The 20,053-nt window shown below is 45.9% G+C and overlaps 1 protein-coding gene across 5 annotated transcripts in view; it reads right to left on the bottom strand.

Moving 5' to 3' along the window:
• LRRFIP1 (LRR binding FLII interacting protein 1) overlaps nucleotides 1-20,053 on the bottom strand; it is a 111,514-nt gene that overhangs the window by 73,212 nt on the left and 18,249 nt on the right. For all 5 annotated transcript variants that reach the window (XM_027875344.1, XM_027875345.1, XM_027875340.1 and 2 more), the window contains exon 2: nucleotides 15,782-15,868. In XM_027875344.1, the coding sequence (XP_027731145.1) occupies nucleotides 15,782-15,868 (87 nt within the window). The remainder of the gene's footprint in view (nucleotides 1-15,781; nucleotides 15,869-20,053) is intronic.

The following is a 20,053-nucleotide window of genomic DNA, read 5'->3' as shown; positions in this document are numbered from 1 at the left end:
GGGGCAGTGGATTGTAGCGGCTCCACTAAAAGAGAAGTATTCCAAAGACCCTGTTGTCTCTGCCCTGATCTGCTCACAGTCCGGAGAGCCAATCGCTTTCTTGTCTAGGGGTTCAGGTTACACATAGGTAAGGGAGGTTTATCTGCAGCCCCTGCCAGCTCTCCCATGGTCCTTGTAAAGATGATAGGAGATAACAGCCTGAAGGGAGTTAGAGGTTATTAGAAGAAAGGCATTCTAGAAACCCAAAGTGTCCTGTTGAAGGCAGGGAAGGGATTTCGACTTTCTGTTTTTGCCCCATCCCTATCATTAATCTGCTACATTAAATGGTGCAGAATCTCATCAATGTGGATCCTCCCAGGAAGACCTGAGTTCAAATGCTACCCCTAACACTATTAGCTGTGTGACCCTGGGAGAGCCAGCTAAACTCTCTGGGCCTCAGTTTCTTCCTCTGTAAAATAAGGGGGCTAGACCAGAAGGCCTCTGAGGTCTTTCCAACTTTGGGTGGATGGTGCTAAGCTAAGCTGAGCTAGGAGGACTAAGTCTAGGTCCTCAGAGGTCCCTCCAAGCTCTAGGCACTGAATCTGTTGGCCTCAGTTTCCCCAACTGTAAAATGGGGATCATGATAGCACTTACAAGAGATATTTGCAAAGCACTTAGCCCAATACCTGGTATGCAGTAGGTGCTTAGAAAATGTTTATTCCTTTCCCTTCAGCTCTAACACTGATCCTTTGACCTGTAATGAATTGCGAATACTAACAATAGAAAGAAATCATTTAAAAAAAAACAACAAAAACCTAAGCTATGGCAGGTTATGAACAATTTATGAACAACTAGAGTCATCCAGATGCAAAGAAGACAAAAGGGGAAATACGCAGGATAACTCATCACATGGTTGTATATACTGTTTTCTACTGTCCCTCCTCTTTTTTTTTTTTTTTTGCTAGATAACCTTTCAAAAGATTGCAGAGCCACAGCAGGAAATATTTAATTAGAGAAGCTGAGGTCCAGACCAGTCCACATTTGCATATGCTAATCATTCCCGGAGGCATCTGCTCGCTGACCTGCCCTCCAGCCATCAGGCCCCAGGGCTACCAAGCCCAGTACATAGAAGTGGCAAAAAACTCTATGGTGCCCCCCCCCCCCCCCCACAGCTGGTCCTGGGAGGTCAGATGTTAGGAGCGGACGCAGCAGCCCAAGCTCCAGAAATAGCCCACCCTGGTGTTAGCAGTGAGACAGGCAAGACATGCAGTGGGAGGTGGGGCCCAGTGGGGGACGAAGGGGGCCAACTTTCAGAAATAGATTTAACTGGACTGAAGGAAAAGAGGCAGTAATCAATAAACCAGCCCGCTGGGGGCCAGCGCCTACAGAAAACCTTCATCGTGATAGTGGCAATGGAGAATGTCTCTTATCCTCAAAACGACCAATTCCAAAATCTATACTTGGCCACCGCCCCAGTTACCATTCTGGCTGCAGGTCTGAGAACCATGAGTCCGAGGGGATGGTTATGGGTCTGTGGCACCATGGGCTGGTCCTGCACCCTCTCTGAGCCTCATTTTCCTCATGTGTAAAATGGTGGAGATAGAGATGCAGGAGAAAGGGTGCTAGATTTGGGAAGGGACAGCCTGGGTTAGATTCCCAGCTCTGTTAGTAATGACTGGCTGTGTGGCCTTGGGCAAATGGCTGAGAGAGAAGAGATTACAGAGAACAGAGAAGAAGGAGGGGAGGGGAGAATGGAGAGAGAGAGGAGAGAGGGAAAAGGTGGGGAAAAGAGAGAAGAAGAAGGAGGGAAAGAGGGAGGGAAGGAGAGAAGGAAGGAGAGAGACACAGAGAAGGGAGGGAAAGGGAGGGAGAGAAAAAGAGAAGAAAAAGGAAAAGAGAGAAGGAAAGGGAAAGAGGGAGAGAGAGAAGAAAGGAAGGGAAAGCGGGGGAGGGACATAAAGATGAGAAAGGGAGAGTGAGGAGAGGAAGGATGGAAAGAGAGAGGGAGAGAGAAAAAGAGAGAAAGGGGAGAGAGAGAGAGAGAGAGAGAGAGAGAGAGAGAGAGAGAGAGAGAGAGAGAGAGAGAGAGATAGAGCCCCAAACCCCTCCTAGATTCAGGGCAAGATATGAAAGATATGAGGTGACTATTTCAGGGGCTGGCATGTGTAACTTGGTTTCAATGTCAATAAATTATAACCTTTCTGTGTATCCAGGACTTAATTATATCACAATAGGCCTGTCGCTTATTTCTTTTTGTCCCTTCACCATTCAGTCGTGGTCTGTGGCTCAGGACCAGTTTGCCCACTGAATGGATACTGACTTAGATGTCAGAAACCCTGACAAAGCCCCCACGCTGCTGCTTTTCTCATGGACTTTGTCCAGTCAGCAGGGAGGGAACTTCTCATTGTACCTAAGGCTCAATTCGTCCCTTGGTTTCCAGCGGCAGTGTTGCTGGAAGGAAGCAAACCCAAGGAGTTTTAGGTTTAAGGGACCCGATTATGGATGGACATTAGAATGGACTGATGCTGGGCATGGGAGCCTGGAAGGCCTGGGTTTGAATCCTTCCTCAGATACAGGATCATTCTGCCATGTTGGGTGAGTCACTTCCCTTCTCTAGCCTCACTTTCCTCATCTGTGAAATGAAGGCCTTGGACTAGATGATTCTTTCCATGTAGAAATCTAGGAACTCTGTGAATAAGAAGTGGCCTTACCCCTCACTACCTGGACATCACCTCACCTCTGTAGGCCTCAGTTTCCTCCTATGTAAAATGAAAGAGTTGGACTCCATCCCCTTGAGGGTCCCTATGATCCCGTGACTGATTTTGGATGGGCCTTAACTGAGGATAAATGGAAAAATTTTAAAAAATCCCCAATCCAACAAACCACAGGAAAACACCCTTATGCAGAAAGGCATGAAACGGACCATGACCAAGTTCTAAATGAGGAACGTGACTCAGCCTTTCGCCTGAAGACGCCCATCTTCTCCAGCCTGAGCCTCAGTGAATGAACTCACCCATGACTTCATTCTGGGTGACATTTGGGATCACTGGCTGGGTTTTCTCTCTGGGCCTCCTCCCAGAGGAGGCCAGCTCAGCCTCTTCCTCTCTAGAAGTCTTTGGGGTTCACAGAATGGGAGGAGTCAGGGTTGAGGCAGTCATTGAAAGCTTCCATCAGTCTTTCTGCTATTTCTTGAATGTGCAATGTGGGAAGGGTAGGAAACAGGGTTGACAGGTTCATTCTGCAGCCGGTAAGTACATCTGCTCAGCTCTGCCACCATCCCAACGGACTTAAAGAAAACTTGGAGCTGAGATCAACGATGCTCTGTTGATGGGTGAGCATGTGAAGTACCACAGGGAAGGGAGGGTCGAATGTCTGATTTTTAAATAAAAGAAGAGGCTGGCTTTTTCAAAGGATCCTCTGCTAAGTTTGGCTTCAGTTCCTCACCAAATCAGATCGTAAGTGTTAGAACTGGGAGGCACCTTGAAAATCATTTGGTGAACCTCCCCCTTTCTCCCTTAGGCCTAGAGTAGTAAAGTGACTTTGGAATCAGAGACCTTAGGTTGGAATCCTGGCTCTGATACTTACTACCACAATGTGTGACCTTGGGCCAGTCATTCCACATTTCTTTGCCTGAGGTTCCTCATTTGCAAAACTAGGGAGATGAAATCTCTGGGTCCCTTCCAGCTGACTAATCTTCCAGCTAAACTGATGGTGTTACAGCTGTGGCCCAGCTCACACAGGTATTATGCAGCAGAGCTGAAATTTGAAACTGGGTCACTTAACCCAAATCCAGCTTTCTTTTCACTACAAAAGGAAGGAGTGATGGCTACTAACCAGCATGGAGAGATCCAGAACAAATCGTTCCAGACTAACTCCACTGCCTCTTTGGACAGGGTTACCAGACTATTAACCAAAGGAACGCCTTACAGGGAGTCCATCAGGATTCCAGCAAGGCATTCATTCATCAGGCTCTCACGACATCCTTGGGAGAAGCTTCAAGGACATGGCGTCACTCAGGATCAACTCAGGTGGGCCCATCAACCCCTGCATATGGATCCTTGGGGGTTGCATTGACTTGGTTTTAGAATGGGATATTATCTCTGTTTTATTGTAATTTTATTTTGTTAAATATTTCCCAGTTATGTTTTAAGTCTCATCTTTGACACCAATGGCCTAAAGCACAGTACGGTTAGGTGAATTTGGGACCCGCCGAATGATCAAACCAGAAGTGTTGATGAGTGGACTGATGTCATCCTGAAGGTAGGTCTTTAGTAGAGTGCCACAGGGATCTGATCTTGGCCCTCTTCTGTTTAATATTTATATCAACAACTTGGAAAAAGTAGAGATGGCAGACTTGTTAAATTTGTGGATGACATTGAGAGGCATAACCAATAAAATGAATGATAAAACTGGGATACAAAAAAAGTCAATGAAGCAGATGAGAACAGTGAATGGAATCTAACACAAAGGAATTTAACAAGAATAAATGTAAAATATTACCCTTGGGTTCAAAAAAATCAATTGTACTTGTACAGGATGTACTTGTACAGACAATAGTTCATATGAAAAGAGAGAGGGGGTTTAGCGAACTGTAAACTCAGTGTGAGTCAGCAGTGTTATGGAAACCAGAAAAGCAAACGAAAGCTTAGGCTGAGTTAATTAACAGCAGAAGAACATCCAGACTGAGGGATGTGACTGTCCTGCCATATTCTTCCTTGGTGAGAAAATGTGGTGCACTCACCGTATTCAGTTGGGGGTCATATTTTAGGAAAGATGTTAATAACCTGAAGGGTCCCTTGAGGGGGACCCAGGCTCATAACAGGTTTTAAAACCGGGCCCCAAAATCAGTTTATGAAATCGGGAATGTCTGGCCTGGAAAAGGGAAGACTTGGGAAGGGATGTGAATGCTGCCTTCAAATATCTGGGGAGTGTCGTGAAGAAGCAAGGGGCAGATTTCACCTTGATACAAGGAGAATTTTCTTATAGAAAGAGTTGTCCAAAGAGGGACAGGAGGAAGTGGGTTCCCTCTATGAGTGGAGGTCTTAAAGCAGAGGCTGGATACTCATTGTCCGGGAGGAGGTAAGAAGGGGCTTCTGTTCTGGACTGTGCCCTCTGGACCGTGGTCCCTTCCGGCTCCTTTGGGCTGTGGTCCCTTCTGGGGCCTCCAGGCCATGGACCCTTCAGGCTCTGAGGTGCCAGGTTTACTTTTCCCTTTCTCCTTAAGGCAGGCTACAAGACAGAACTGTCACTAGACTCCTCATCATTCCTATTTGGTGACAGTTTTTCACTGTATTATGTATTAAATTATGTATTATTTATGTATTATTATGTATTAAATGTATGATTTTTATAAGTTTTGCTGTGGTAAGTGTGATGTTATGAGCCCTCCTAAGGCTATGAATTCTCAATTTTACGGTGAAAATCAATTTTTACAAAAGGATTCAATATTCAGAAATTTGTCTTTCAGGAAATAACCTAAAGCGATAGGGTGGGCATTAGACTTGTAGGGAAAAAACCCCCAAAATAACCAAACCTGAGTCTCAGCCTAGCTAAATACTAGTAGAATGGCTTTGGGCACATTTTTTAGTCTACCAGCCTCAGTTTCCTCACTTGTAAAATGGCAACAGTAAGACCCGCCATACTTACCTTTCATAGCTGTCGTGAGAATCAAATGGAACGATACCAAAGAAATCCCTCTGCCACTATTTTACAAAACAAAACAGTCCCAGACCGGGGGCCCCTGTCTCAAACCAACTCACACATTCAGCAGTGAACTTCTGTGCGTCTTGAGTTAAGGAAGTTATTTCTGAAAGGTGTTCAGGGCCTTAGCAAGGAACAGAAGGGACATGCGGGTCAGAAAAGCGATGCTCAAGCAAAGCCTACCTTTTGAACCTGATAGATCTAGAGGAAAAGGAGAAAGGGAAACAAAAGAAACAAAAACTGACGTCATTTACAAAGTAGGACACGTGGAACGCAGAGAAGAAATGGCAACAAACAGAAATAAAGAATGGCAGCACTCCAAAAAAGGAAGACCTTGGTGGAATTTCGCTTTCCTGATGGAAATATCAGCCCTACTTCAAGAGTTAATCATTCCCCAAGGATCTCCTACTCCACTGGAGTCCAATCAGCACCCTGAGGTTGGAGAGCTCCCTGGAATTTCGGGGGTGGGGGGGGATTCTCAGGTTCTCTTTCTCAAGAAGATGATCAGATGAGCCAGGTGTCACCCCTAGTGGGGCAAAGTTCCTTTTCATTTCCCCTCCAAAATATTACCAAGACCAAAATTGAAAAGCACTTTCTCTAATTCCAAGCAATACCTTTCAAAACCAAGCAATGATCAAGTCCAGTAATTTCCCATATTTCCAGACACCTTTTGAATCCCGAAAAGATATTTACACTTGAGTGTTCCAAATAACCAGGATGTAAAGGAGAGAAGTGATATTATAATGTTTTGATTTACATAGTCCATAGGAAACAGAAGATGAGGAACATTTCAGCTTGATAACTGGATTTAAGTAGAAGAGGGGTACAAGGACACCTGTGATAGGTAACTCCCAGGTGAGGAGATTCCCTCTACCAATGCAAGCAGGCATCTCTCTGCAACTTATCATCTTAGAGAGTCGTGTAGGGCACTGGAAGGTCGAGTGACTCGTTCAGGATCATACAACTGGTATATGTCACAGATAGGACTTGACCCCAGGTTCCAGTGACTTCACGGCCAGCTCTCTACTCACGAGACAGCACTACCTCTCTTAATATGAATACCGACAGGAGAAGTAGAGTATATTTTCCTGCAGTGACATAAATAGTTACCTAAAACATTTCCACTTTTATGGTGAGCCTGTACAGTGTAAGAAAAAGAGATGCAGACGTCGGTCAGGTCTACAAGCCAAGAAGCCACCCTTAAAAATCTCAAGTCTCAGACATGTATTTATGCCATTTGAGGGCAGCTAATTTAAGTCATGGTCAACTCAACAATGGTGGAGAGGTCAATTGGCATGGCTAATTCCCATCTAAGTTGGCTTTCTTTCCTCTAATGTAAACTAACCCAACCAGACCCATTCCTATAAAGCCAGGCAGGAGATGAGTTCTCCCATTTTCCCAGACAGCCTCATTCCCCTTTACGTGGTTCCAGACCATTCTTTCTCCAGTGGATGCCCTATTGGCTGTCTATATCCCTCTGAAAATGTGTACAGGAAATTGGCTCAGATGGACTCTTCCCGTGAAACTATTCCTTCCCATGAACTCTGGCAGTGGCGATGTTTCTATTCTTCCTAAGAGCACTGATTTTTGCTCCCTAGTGGTCCTTCTTTAAAACAGGAATTCACATTGCTTTTTTGTGTTGCAGGTAAAGCCTAGAGACCCCTTCTAATAATGTTTTTAAGGACAAAAAAAAAGTCAAGGTAACCAAAGATTGGGCAGCTAGGTGGCAGAGTGGACACAGTGCCAGGCCTGAAGACAGAAAGACCTGAGTTGAAATCCAGCCTCAGACATTTACTAGCTGTGTGACCTTGGCCAAATCACTTGACTCTGTTTGCCTCATCTGTAAAATGAGCTACAGAAGGAAATGGCAGACCACTCCAGTAACTCTGCCAAGAAAACCCCAAATGGGGTCATGAAGAGTTGGGCATGACTGAAACAACTAAACAATCATGATGGGATTTTTTCCTATCCAAGTTTACAGACCCCCTTAGATCCATCCACAGACTCCCAAGCCCATGCACCCCAGATGAAAAACTCCCTTTTTGAAGGAAACGTACATAGGCAGAAAAAGTGTAGCAACAATTTAAGCAGCAAAGAGTGAAGTTTGCCAACCACTGAATTTAATGCTTGGGAGAATGCAGCGACCATGGCTTGCCTACGCAAAGGCAGAACAAAATGGCTCTTCCCAAAAGGTTGACCAACAGTCCTTGTGATTCCTCTTGAATGGGGTCACATACATACAAATGTCACATGTACTCTGCCATTGCCAAATACAGGCCTTTCAGTGACAAGGAAGTAGGGTGGCAGTGAATAGGCAATTAAAAAAAAAAACTTTAAGCATTTATTAAACACCTACTATGTGCCAGGCACTGTTCTAGGCACTAGGGACACAGAGTCAAAGAATGAAGAATCAAAGGCTTGGAATGACAAGGCTTATGACAAAATACAAAATGGTCACAAACTTTAAATCAATGAAGTTCCCTATTATTCTTCAGAAGATGGTGGGTTTGAATCTGCCAGGGAAGTGGAGGTTAGCAGGTACATATCTGTTCAACTATTGATCTGTCTGGCAATCCACTCCATGAGCTTCCCTATTTCTCCTCCCATGATCTCTAATGAAAGCTTCTTTAATCTTCCTCAGGGCTCCTTTGCCAAGGGTGACACAAAAGAATGTGATCCCCTGCTGCCAGGACGTTGTTTACTCCCTCCTTGAAAAGGGTAAAGTGTTTCAGCTCTCAGGTTATCACCCGCAGCACAGTCTTGAAAGAGGCCTGTGTTCTGGGGCCTAGGGTGCCTCATGCCAATGAGCTCTGACATCTGGGCAGCCTCACGGGGCTGGCGGTCTTCACGGGAGCAATCTCCTGGTCAGATTTAGGGCCGCACACCACGTGGCCCAAATCCCTGGAAGAGTCTCGACCTATCACACTCGTGGCCTACGTCCGCTCATTTGAACAATAAGAAACCCAACACACCCACGAAGTTTAACCTGTTAGAAACCATCTTAGCTCTTCTTTGTTTCTTTGATGTGAGGCCCAGTTCAGGCCTTTCTGCAACCCCTCACTTGGACTACTGCAAAAGCCTATCAATGGGTCCCTTCCAGCTCCAGATGGGGGCTCCTAAGTCACTTCAGCTCCCTGGGCCTCAGTTTCCCCATCTGTAAAATCGGGGGTTGTATTTCATGACCTCTGAGGTCCCCCCTGGCTCCAGATCCAGGATCCAGGCGGGAAAAGGAGAGAGAGAGAGGGTGCCCTCTTGACCCCCAGGCCCGTGCACTTTCCACAGCATCATGGGACAACAGAGGCGGGTGTCTGTTACACATACGGCTATGTTCTAGGCAGGGACTCCCTGTTTGCTGCTGAGGCTGGTGTGTGTTTGGTTAGCAGACTAGTGATGCCTGCTTGTCTCTTCCACAGTACAGGAGCAAGAGGGAGCCTGGGAAAGGCCCAGCTTACCCAGGCCCTCTGGGCTGACATGGCCCAAGGCTTCAGAACCCCCCCCCCCCCCCCCCCCCCCTCCTCCCACCGACTGGAGAAACCCAGGGCTGTGCTAATAAGTGTTCCCAGTCTGAATCAAGGAGACAGTTGGGGATCACAATCTGAGGCTGTTCTGCACTGATCTGACAGCTTAATGACCAAGGCTAAAACGGCTAAGAATTTAGTTGTATTTAAAAAAAAACAACAACCATTTATATAGTACCTACTGTGTGCTAGGCACTGTGCTAAGCACTTTATAATTATTATCTCACTTGATTCTCATCGCAACCCTGGGAAGTAGGTGCTATTATCATCTCCGTTTTACAGATGGGGAAACTCAGCTAAATAGAGGTAAAGTGACTTGCGCAGGATGACACAGCTAAAACATGTCTAAGATAGGATTTGAACTTAGGTCTTCCTGACTCCAGGCCCTGTGTTCTATCTATTATGCCTCCTAGCTATTTGAGAGTAATTATTTTTTAAGGCAACCGGGCTGATAAGAAAGCCAGTAACTGCTTTTGGCTCCCTTACAAATAAGAAATGCTAACAAAAAAAGGACATTTAACTGGCTTTCTACTGAAGGCTAAAATAAAACAAAAGCAAAAGACATTTTCTTCAAAGTGGGGAGGGCTCTTTTTAGAGCCATTCACTCACTAGTGGCTCAATTCTTTCTAAATATCTCCCCTCCGAAATATACTCCGAGAAGAGGCAGTTTTTTTTTGTTTTTTTTGTTTTTAAGTAAGGAACTATTTGTATTGTCAAAATTAACCTCTTCCCCTAATTTTAAAACTACACATTTCCCCATATAAACAGTCATGTGGTGCTGTGATAACAGCTTCAGTCAGGAAGATCTGGGTTCTTCTAACCCGTGCTGGCTATGTGGCCCTGGAAAAGTCACTTCAATACTCAATGCCCCACACAACTCTCTGAGGCTGTAAATTACAGAGAAGGTGCTGACCTGCTTTGATGGAGTGACCTTCCTCACCCAGGAGTTCCCTATATCAATGAAATAATGTTTACATAGTGCTTTAAGGTTTGCAAAGTGCTGTCTCATCTGGTCTTCCCAACAACTCTGGGAGGTAAGCTGTTATGACCCCCATTCCACAGGTGAGGAAACTGAGGCTGAGAGGGGAAAGGACCAATCCAGGGTCACACAGCTAGCTAGTAAGTGTCATGGCAAGTCTTCCTGACTCCAAGTCCAGATCTCTATCCAGTATATCACGTTGCTGTCTACACGATCCCTATCATTTAATTATATCATTTGCAGCCTAAATACATATTCTACATATAACGTAATTTGTCTTGGTTTTGTAAACTCTTCAATAACTGCTCTTCCCAGCGTCCTTACCACGGTTCTCTCAGCACACTATGAAAACCAAAATACAAGGCCTTTCACGTCTCTGTCGTCCATTCCCCGCAGGCCCTAACTCACCTGCTGTACCTGTGAATGAAGCCACCTGCCAGAAAAACGCTAATCGGAGATGAGAGCATGAAGCCTGAGACCGAGTCAGCCGTTACCAAAATCGGAGCGGCGGCCAAATCTCAGGCTAAGTTCTCCTGACAGCTGTCCTTCTCGATATGAATCAAGTGCCTGGAGGGTCCCACCGCGTCTCCAAAGTGTCCTTGGAGAGCGGCGCGGGGACAGTGAGATCCAAGAGAAGACGGCACTGTCCAATTCATTATTGGCCTTTATTGCCCATCAAGGAGACTGAGCTCTGGACTGGAGAGGTCAGAAGCAACACGGCCAATAGGGAACGGGTGCTCAAGATGAGGAAGAGAGGAGCTCAAGGCCCCCAGGGACTCGAGAGGAGCTGAGATAACCCACAGAGGGGACTGCGGAGTCACTGAAGGGCTATGGCAAGTGGGAGCTGCACCACAGGACCAGAGAAAGGCAAATGTCCTGGTTTTCAACAAAGGGGAGACTCTGCATAGGTTCTGCAACCAGAGGTCAGTGAGGTTGACTGATTCCTGGCAGGTGTTAGACTTTATCATTAAAGAGAGTGTTGGCAAGGGGTGCGTATAGAAAGGGAAGCAGCGACCACAGAGCTAGCAAGGCTTAACTGGTCATGTCGGAATAAGATCATTTCCTTTCTGAGACAGGAATTGTATACGTAGCATCTACTTAGATTTTAGCAAAAGCATCTGACAAACTTTCCTGTACTATTTATGATGGAGGGGTGGGGGACAGACCAGAGTGCAATTAGGTTGGAAAATGGTTCAATGTCAACGTGGAAGGTGCCACAGGGATCTATGCTGTTTCCCAATCCTTTTTTTTTTTTTTTTTTAAGGCAATTGGGGTTAAGTGACTTGCCCAGAGTCACACAGCTAGCAAGTGTCAAGTATTTGGTCTAGGGCTGGATTTGAACTCAGGTCCTCCTGACTTCAGGGCCAGAGCTCTATCCACTGCGCCACCTAGCTGCCCCTTGTTTCCATCTTTATCAATGGCTCAGATACAAGCAGAGACAGCATGTATATCAAATTTGAAGACAACACATAGGTGGGCAGGATGGTCAACACACACTTTACGGGCTGCAATGCTGACTGAATCTAATAAGATGAGATTCATTAAGGATAAATGTAAAGTTTTGCCCTTGAGTTCAAAGAGATAAACTTCCCAAGTACAAGATGAGAAAATTCTGGTTAGACAGTGGTCCATGTGAAAAAGATCTGAGTGTTCAAGGGAACCACAAGCCCTCTAAGTAGAAAGGGCAGTCAAGAAGGTTCATGCTGGCTTTGAGCCCTCATCACCTCCGACCTGAACAATATTATAACAGACTCTTAATGGGACTCCCAACATCTAGTCTCTCACCTCTCCAAGAATTTTCCTCTTCCAAATCCATTTTTAAAAATCAGCAAACAATAAACCTGGCAGGACTTTGTATTCTTTTAAAAATATATTTTGGGGGGCAGCTAAGTGGTGCAATGGATAGAGCAGCGGCCCTGGATTCAGGAGGACCTGAGTTCCAATCCGGCCTTAGACACATAACACTTACTAGCTGTGTGACCCTGGGCAAGTCACTTAACCCCATTGCCTAGCCAAAAAAAAAAAAGAAAGAAAGAAAATTAAAAAAATATATATGTTGGTTAAAGGTTTTATTAATAACACTGACCAAGAATTCCTCCAACTAAATCTGCATAGTAACTGTTTACACTGAAATTAACTAATTTCAATCTATAAATTATCATCAATTTTCTCCTCTTAAGGCTTCACATTCTCTCTGATCCTGAATTACCAGTGAGGCAGCTGGATGGCACAGTGGGGAGAGTGCTGGACCTGAATTCAAATCTTAGCTTAGACACGTAATAGATGTGTGACCCTGGGCAAGTCACTTCATGTCTGCCTCAGTTTTCTCATCTATAAATGGGGCTCATAATAGCACCTACCTCCCAGGGCTGTTGTGAGGATCAAAAAAGATAATATATGCAAAGCACTCTGCATATCTTCAAGTACTATAAAATGTGTTTATAAATAATGAGAATGCATTCTCTCTCTTCCTCTCTCTATAAATATAGAAATATATTATATATATACATACATATATAAAGAGAGAGAAAGCGAGAGAAAGAGAAAGAGAGAGAGAGAGCACTTTGCTATTCTTGTAAAATGAGGGCTTGGCCTGGATGGTTCTAGCTCCATGTCCCTAGGACACTCGCCAGGATTCTCGGATTCCCTGTTCTCTTCCTTCTCATTCCCTTCTCCTTGGTTATGTGTGATTTTTTTGGCCACCATGTCTGATATGGAGCTCCTGAGGTCTCAGCTCTCATCGAGGCTGAGCTATGCCTGCCAGCTTCATATCGTCTACAAAGTTGAAAAGCTCTCTTCTCTCCCCATCCAAGTCACTGATCAAAATGTCGGACCACATAGGCCCAGGAGAGATCGGCAGTGGAAAGAATGTTGATCTGGAGCCAGAGGACCGTGGCTGGAACGCTGGGACTGCCTCTCACAACCTATGTAACTGTAAGCAAGTCACTTCATCTTTTGGACTCAGCTCTTCATTGGAGGATGAAGTGGTCAGATTAGGTAGCCACCTCTAAGGGGCTTCTTCACTTAAAGGCTATGGGCCTAGAACAGCTGGAGTATTTCACCAGAGATCTCTGAGTTGGCAGTGACTCATCAGTGACAACTCTTCGGTTGGGCCATTCAAGCAATCAGGGTTTCATCCATCTATACCAACATCTAGCCCACATCTTACAAAGGATAATATGGGAAACCATCAAATACCTCAAAGAAATCCAAGGATGTTATTTCTACAGCATTGCTCTCATCTACCAGTCTAGTAACCAACCCCCTTTAAAAAAAAATGAGGCTCATCAGGTCATGACCTGCTCTTGATGAAACCATATTGGTTTTTACTGACAAACTGTTCCCAGGAAGCAAAGACAAACTACCAGCCTACAGTGTAAAAGACTCTCATCTTCCTTTTGCTAAGACAAAGTCAACATTTGCTTTCTCTGGTCCTCAAGCATCTCTTCCATTCTCCATGAATATGGAAAGCTCACTGCCATTAGCACCTGCTAGTTCTTTCAGAACATCCAGATGAATTTCACCTGGGCCTCAGTCAATGAGGGTGGCTGGGCACTCTTTATTTCCACTTTTATTGTGTTAGCAGAAGGCAGCCAGATGGGTCTGAGAGCCAGTTTGTATCCTGAGGGTAGGTTTTAAGGATCGTGTTGGCCAAAGAATGCGTCCCCTCCAAGCCAGCCTACTGGTGATGTACTTAGTGAGGCTGGCCCTCAGACAGCAGGCAAACTCAGTTACTATGCCTGTGCCCAGAGGTTCTCCAGCTTGGTAGAACCTGCAGGAGCGTGTCTCCATTGATAGAACCCAGCGAAACCCAGCCTGCTGCACGGAGGCATCAGAGGACCCTTGGTCCATTTGCAACAATCTCAGAATTTGCTGTGGGTTCTAGGCAGGCCAGTTCACCTCAGCCAGAATATATAATAGTATTTTTATGGCCTGGTTTTTAGAACCTAACAACCCCTGACCCTGACCCTGATCCAGTGGGAAAATGCATTCTGAGTTTGAAACACCTTCCTTGAAAAATGACCTTTGGGAGCCAAGCCCGTTCAGGTCTCCCTAAACAGTGGTAATTTTTGAAGGGAGAAGAGTAGCTACAGGTCAAGCAGTGCTGTTACACACGTCTCCCAGAGAGCTGGCCTCGAACCCGGGGAAACCTGGTTCAAGCCTCCCCCGACACAAGGTGGCCGTGTGACCCAAGGTAAGTCACTTAACCTCAGTGCTCCAGGCAATGCTACAAATGGCACAGAAGGTGCAGACCCGCATAGTTGCAGAACTATCCTCACCCAAGAGTTTCTTCTACCAGTGAAATCCCAGGTCCGGTCCTAGGTCCCTCACCCTACTCATAGTAGGAGTACAAGAGGCAGTGTGGCCCAAGGGGCAGAGCTGGCCTCGGAGTCAACAACAACTGGGTTTAAAGCCCATGTCTGACACACACGGGCTGGAAGACCCCAGCAAGCCCCTTCCCCCCGAGGGGTGCTCCAGGGAACTTGCCCAGAGGCAGAGAAGGCGGAGACATGCATTGGTAGAGGGGATTCCCTCTTCTGGGAGTTCCCTACATCAGTGACATCACAGACTCAGACCTTCAAGAGCAAGGCAGTGGGTGTGCTGTCACACCCTTTGCCACCCCTCACTTAGTTTGATTCCAATCTCAGCTGGAAAAATCCTGAATGTGTGGATGTGAGGAGTAGGGGGAGGGAGAGGGAGAAAGAGGGAGAGGGAGAAAGAGGAGAAGGGAGAGAGAGGGAGAGGGAGAGACAGAGGGAGGGAGAGATATACACACATATAAATACATATACACACACATTTATAAATATATATGTATATATACATATAAACATATATACCCACAATTATAAATATACGTATATACACATACATACAGATAGGAATGTATAGGTATGTATGTACATCAAAGTGTAAGCTCTAGAAGCTTAAAATGGCACTAAGGTTTATAAGACATCATGTAATACATAGGCAAACATACATGTGAATGTATATATATGTAGGTACATATACATATAAATATTCACACAGCACTCGATAAAGGCTTACTGGTTGAAATGACTGATCCTTAGCAAGAATGGAAGCCCCAAACTAGTAGAAGCAAAAGCCATATTCCAAAGCCTCACCCATCCTTTTGCAGGCCCAAACTCAGTTTCCCTAGAGTCCCCAAGATGATTCTTTCACTGAGAGAGCCAGCAGCTGCATGTTTATCTGGCGTTATTCTTACGGAACGTTTCTATCAGGAATGGCCTCGAGGTCGCCCACAGGACTTGGGGTTGGCGGTATTGACTATGGGCTGCCCCTCTGTGGGGACCAGAACGGGAGCAGGGCCCGACAACTGCGTTCAGCTTGGGGCTGTGCGTTTAGGGATGACCTGGGGTTTCGGGGGTTAAGCCATTACCCGAGAGCTCCGGCAAAGTCCTGTTGGCATGACTGATTCCATGCATGCCTGGGGTTCATTTCACAGGAATTCAGACGGAACAAATTCAGTCCAAACCCAGGCATGGCTAGAAGGACAGGCCAACCAGGAAAAGGTGGCACTGAGAAATGTGCCCCCCCCCCAGGGCAAACCCGGGTCGGGGGCTTAGAGAAAGAAGCTCTTTACCTCTTTCTGCTGTCTCTCCAGCTCCTTCATGCGGATCTCTCGAGCCTCAGCTCGGGCGGCTCTCTTGGCTGCAAGCCGGGCTTCAGCCTGAAAAAGAGAAACTACAGTTAATTTTTAGACCAATTAATGCTTTCACAGTACAACCTTAACCACAGCCCCAAAAGCTGAAGCTTGATCCCTTTCCAGTGTTAATTCACGAGGTCCAAACAGGAAGGTGTCTGAGATGTCTAATCCCAGCTCCTGGGGAAGCCTGCAGACCCTTCTCCCATGCGTGTTGTTGGATGCAGAAACGAAAATCCAGAGGATCCCAAAGGAAACCAATTACACCGAAGTAGTTTTTATCAAAATACATATTTTTAAAGTTCATGGGCCCCAGGTTCAGAACCCCTAATCCACTCCAATTCTCTCTTTACAGCTGAGGAAACTAAGGCCCAGGATGGTTCAATCAAGTCAACAAAAAGCATTTATTAAGAACTGACCATATAGGGGCAGCTAGGTGACACAGTGGATAGAGCACCGGCCCTGGATTCAGGAGGACCTGAGTTCAAATCCGGCCTCAGACACAAAATATTTACTAGCTGTGTGACCCTGGGCAAGTCACTTAACCCCATTGCCTAGCAAAAAAAAAAAAAAAAAAAAGAACTGACTATATGCCAGGTACTGAACCAAGCACGGGAGACGTGAAGAAAGGCAAAAACTGTCCTCGGCCCAAGGAGCTCAGTCACAGGAAAAGACAACATGGGAACAACCCTCCACAAACAAGATACCAAGAGGTAAGGTTCAGAGATTTGCTCACGGTCACAAAGGTATTGTCAGAGGTAGGATTTGAACGCAGGTCCTTGGATTCTAGAGCTTTTTGTTGTTCAGTTGTTTCCCTCGTGCCCAACTCTCTGTGACCCCATTTGGGGTTTTCTTGCCAAAAATACCAGAGTGGCTTGCCATTTCCTTCTCCAGCTTATTTTACAGATGAGGAAACTAAGGCAGACACAGTGAAGTGACTTGCCCAGGGTCACCCAGCTAGTAAGTGTCCAAGGCCAGATTTGAACTTGGGAAGAGGAGTCTTCCTGACTCCAGGCCTGGAGCTTTGTGCACCATGGCGCCCCCTAGCTGCCCAACTCTAGAGATAGGACTCATCTTTTTGCGATAAGAGCTTGGGTTCAAATCCTCTCTGACCCTCAGCTGTTAAACCGATCCTCCTAAAACACAGATCTGACCATGGCACCCCCATTCCAGCGGCTCCGTGCCTGGAACATCCTCCTTCCTCACTTCTGACTCCTGGCACCCCGGGCTTCTCAGCCTAAGTCCCACCTTCTGTAAGAAGCCTTCCTCAGTCCTCCTTAATAATGCCTTCCCTCTGAGGGGCTCACTCCCCAATCTGAGGTAGCTAGGTGGCACAGTGGATAGAGTGCTGGGCCTGGAGTCAGACCTGAGTTCAAATTCAGCCTCAGACACCTACTAGCTATGTGACCCTGGACAAGTCACTGCACGTCTGTTTGCCTTGGTTTTCTCATCTGTAAAGTGGGGAAAATAACAGCACCTATTTCCCAGGGTTGTTGTGAGGATTAAATGAGATAATAATTGCAAAACATTTAGCACGATACCTGACACATTGTAAGTGTGATATAAAAGTTAGTTATTATTATTATTATTTTAAAATTTTATTCTGTGCATATCTGGTTTGCATGTAGTTGGTTGTCTGATGTTTCCTCCCAGCAGCCCATGAGCTCCCTGACAGCAGGGACTTTTCTTTTCTCCTTTTTTTGTAACTTCAGCACTTAGCACCGTGCTTGGCACGTAGCAGACCCATGACAACTGCTAGTTACCTGACACAGACTACTTTATGATTCTGAGAAAACTGCTTTGCATTCCTGGGCCTCACTTTCCTCAACTGTAAAATGACGGTCCCTTCTAGCTCCAGGGCCAAGATTCCATATAAGTGTCAGCTACTATTATTATTATTATTATTATTATTATTTCTACTCTACCATAGGAATACGGCAGCTAGGTGGCATAGTGGATAGAGTGCCAGGCCTGGAGTCAAGAGGACTGAATTCAAATCTGGCCTTAGACACTTACTAGCTATGAGACCCTGGGCAAGTCACTTAACCCTGTTGCCCTCAGTTTCCTCAGCTGTAAAATGAGCTAGAGAAGGAAATGGCAAGCCACTCCAGTATCTCTGCCAAGAAAACCCCAAATGGGGTCATGGAGAGTCTGACACGACTGAAATGACTGAACAACAACAATAGCAATGGTGCTGTGTCCCTAACATGTTGTTAGATACCATGTGAGACACACCAAAGTAGTTAGAGCTATATAGTCGTGTCCATGAGGAGCTTATAGTCTCCTGGGAGAAAGAAACAGGCAAATTAGAAGTCTTTTTGCCCCTGGTTTCTTTTCTTTGCTTTTTTTTTTTTTTCCTTTTTGGCCACACTAGCAGTAATGCTGAGGCTTTAAGCACTATGCATTAAAAGTCACATTTCATAATACGACTAGCTTGGAGTTGTAAGCACAGTAATTAAGCTCCTTTTCATCCCCTCCAAAATAAAGGTAAGTCAAATAGCAGTGCCAATCATGTTCAAGGTCAGGTTCAAATAGGCCTAAGGCTGCAGCGATTTCCCAGGTTCTGCACATCATCCAAATCCCTCAGAGCAAGGGTTCTTAACTTGGGATTTGGGAGTTTGCTTTTTAAATATTTTGAGAACTGCATTTCAATATAGTTGATTTCTTTGTAATCCTACCTATTTTGTTTTATGCATTTAAAACCATAATTGTGAGACAGACTTCACCAGGCTGTTGAAGGGGTCCATAGCACAAAAGAGATGAAGAACCCCCTGCCTTCAAGCAACCATTTGAACTCTTTTATCTGTTCATGTCTAAGTCTGGGCAACACCCATACGTGGGCACATACAAGCACGTCCGGATTACTCTGCCGTGTCAGCAATGACTGAATGAACTGGCTCAAGGATGGCCTCTGTTCATGTACCAGCCTGCCCGGGGAAGGCAAACCTCTGACTTGAACCCCCTTTCCCCACCCAGACAAAGCCCTGGAGTACAGATGCAAGTCAGCTCCACAGTAGGCCCTGAAATCTGCTTTCTCAGCAGGAGGCCGGCAACCAGTGCCAGGACAGATGAGCAAAGTAAACCAAAGGAATAAGTCTTTTCTTTAGAAGCCTCCTGAGCGAGCTGGCATGGGAAGAGGGGTCCTGAGCTCTCCTTTTTCTCCCCCTCCCTATTTCTGTCTTGGGATGATGCTGAAGGCAGCTCTCGTCCATCCTGTCTCACCCCCACACATGATACTACTGAAGGCTAAAACAGATGTCACCTAAGGGGCCTAGTATCAAGAGATGGGATGAGAAGGAACCGTTGGTGACCTTGAGTGCTGAAGATCGACTCAGCGCCGAACCCAATGTTTAAATCAAATGTTCAACTGGGATGAATCAAAAGGTAATGAAGTCAAAGAAGACAGTATTCCCAGATGGTGGTCACAGGTCACATCAATAACACTCAACTAGTTGACCAGATAACCCCTAGGGGTCATTGCCATGGGCAGAGTTCCAGGGTTCCTTGAGTTGAGTTTCTTGTTCACGATCGATTATAACTTATACAGTGCACTGCTTAGTATGGGCAGGTAGGCGGTGCCATAATGCACAGAGCTCTGGGCTTGGAGTCAGGAGGACCTGAGTTCAAATTTTACCTTTGACATTTGCTAGCTGTGTGACCCTGGGCAAATCACTTCACCCCTGTTTGCCTCAGTTTCCTCATCTATAAGATGAGCTGGAGAAGGAAATGGCAAACCACTCCAGCATTTTTACCAATAGAACCCCAAATGGCATCACGTAGAGCTGCAATGACTTAGTAATCAAAACTGCAGAAGGGGTAAAATGGAGGAGACCTCAGGACACTGGGCTCTGATTAGAGGGCTTTCCCCTTAGCCTGCCCTAACCCCTCCCCCCCAGGTGACTAATTGTTGCCCTTTCATCACCCCCCTTCCCCCCTTAAATGCTGTCTTCCCCTATAGAATGTAAGCTCCTTGAGGGCAGGGACTGTCTTGCCTGTTTGTATCCCCAGCAGACAGTACAGACCCTGACCGGCACAAAGTAAGAGCTTAGTAGATGTAGGTGTTTTCATTCATTCCCCACACAGTTAAAAGATGACGCTCTTAGCCCAGCTGTAAGAGGTTCCCATGACCTGCCTTTGTGCAGATACCAGATCTTTGTGAGACATCGCTCCCCATCCTCTGCTTAACTGTGTCCCAGGGTGGTGCAGCGGACA

This window comes from Vombatus ursinus, unplaced genomic scaffold, assembly GCF_900497805.2.
Source record: "Vombatus ursinus unplaced genomic scaffold, bare-nosed wombat genome assembly UNPS02014808.1, whole genome shotgun sequence".
Taxonomy (NCBI): domain Eukaryota; kingdom Metazoa; phylum Chordata; class Mammalia; order Diprotodontia; family Vombatidae; genus Vombatus; species Vombatus ursinus.
Note: the sequence above shows the minus strand (reverse complement) of the source record. Positions and strands in the feature narration are given on the sequence as shown.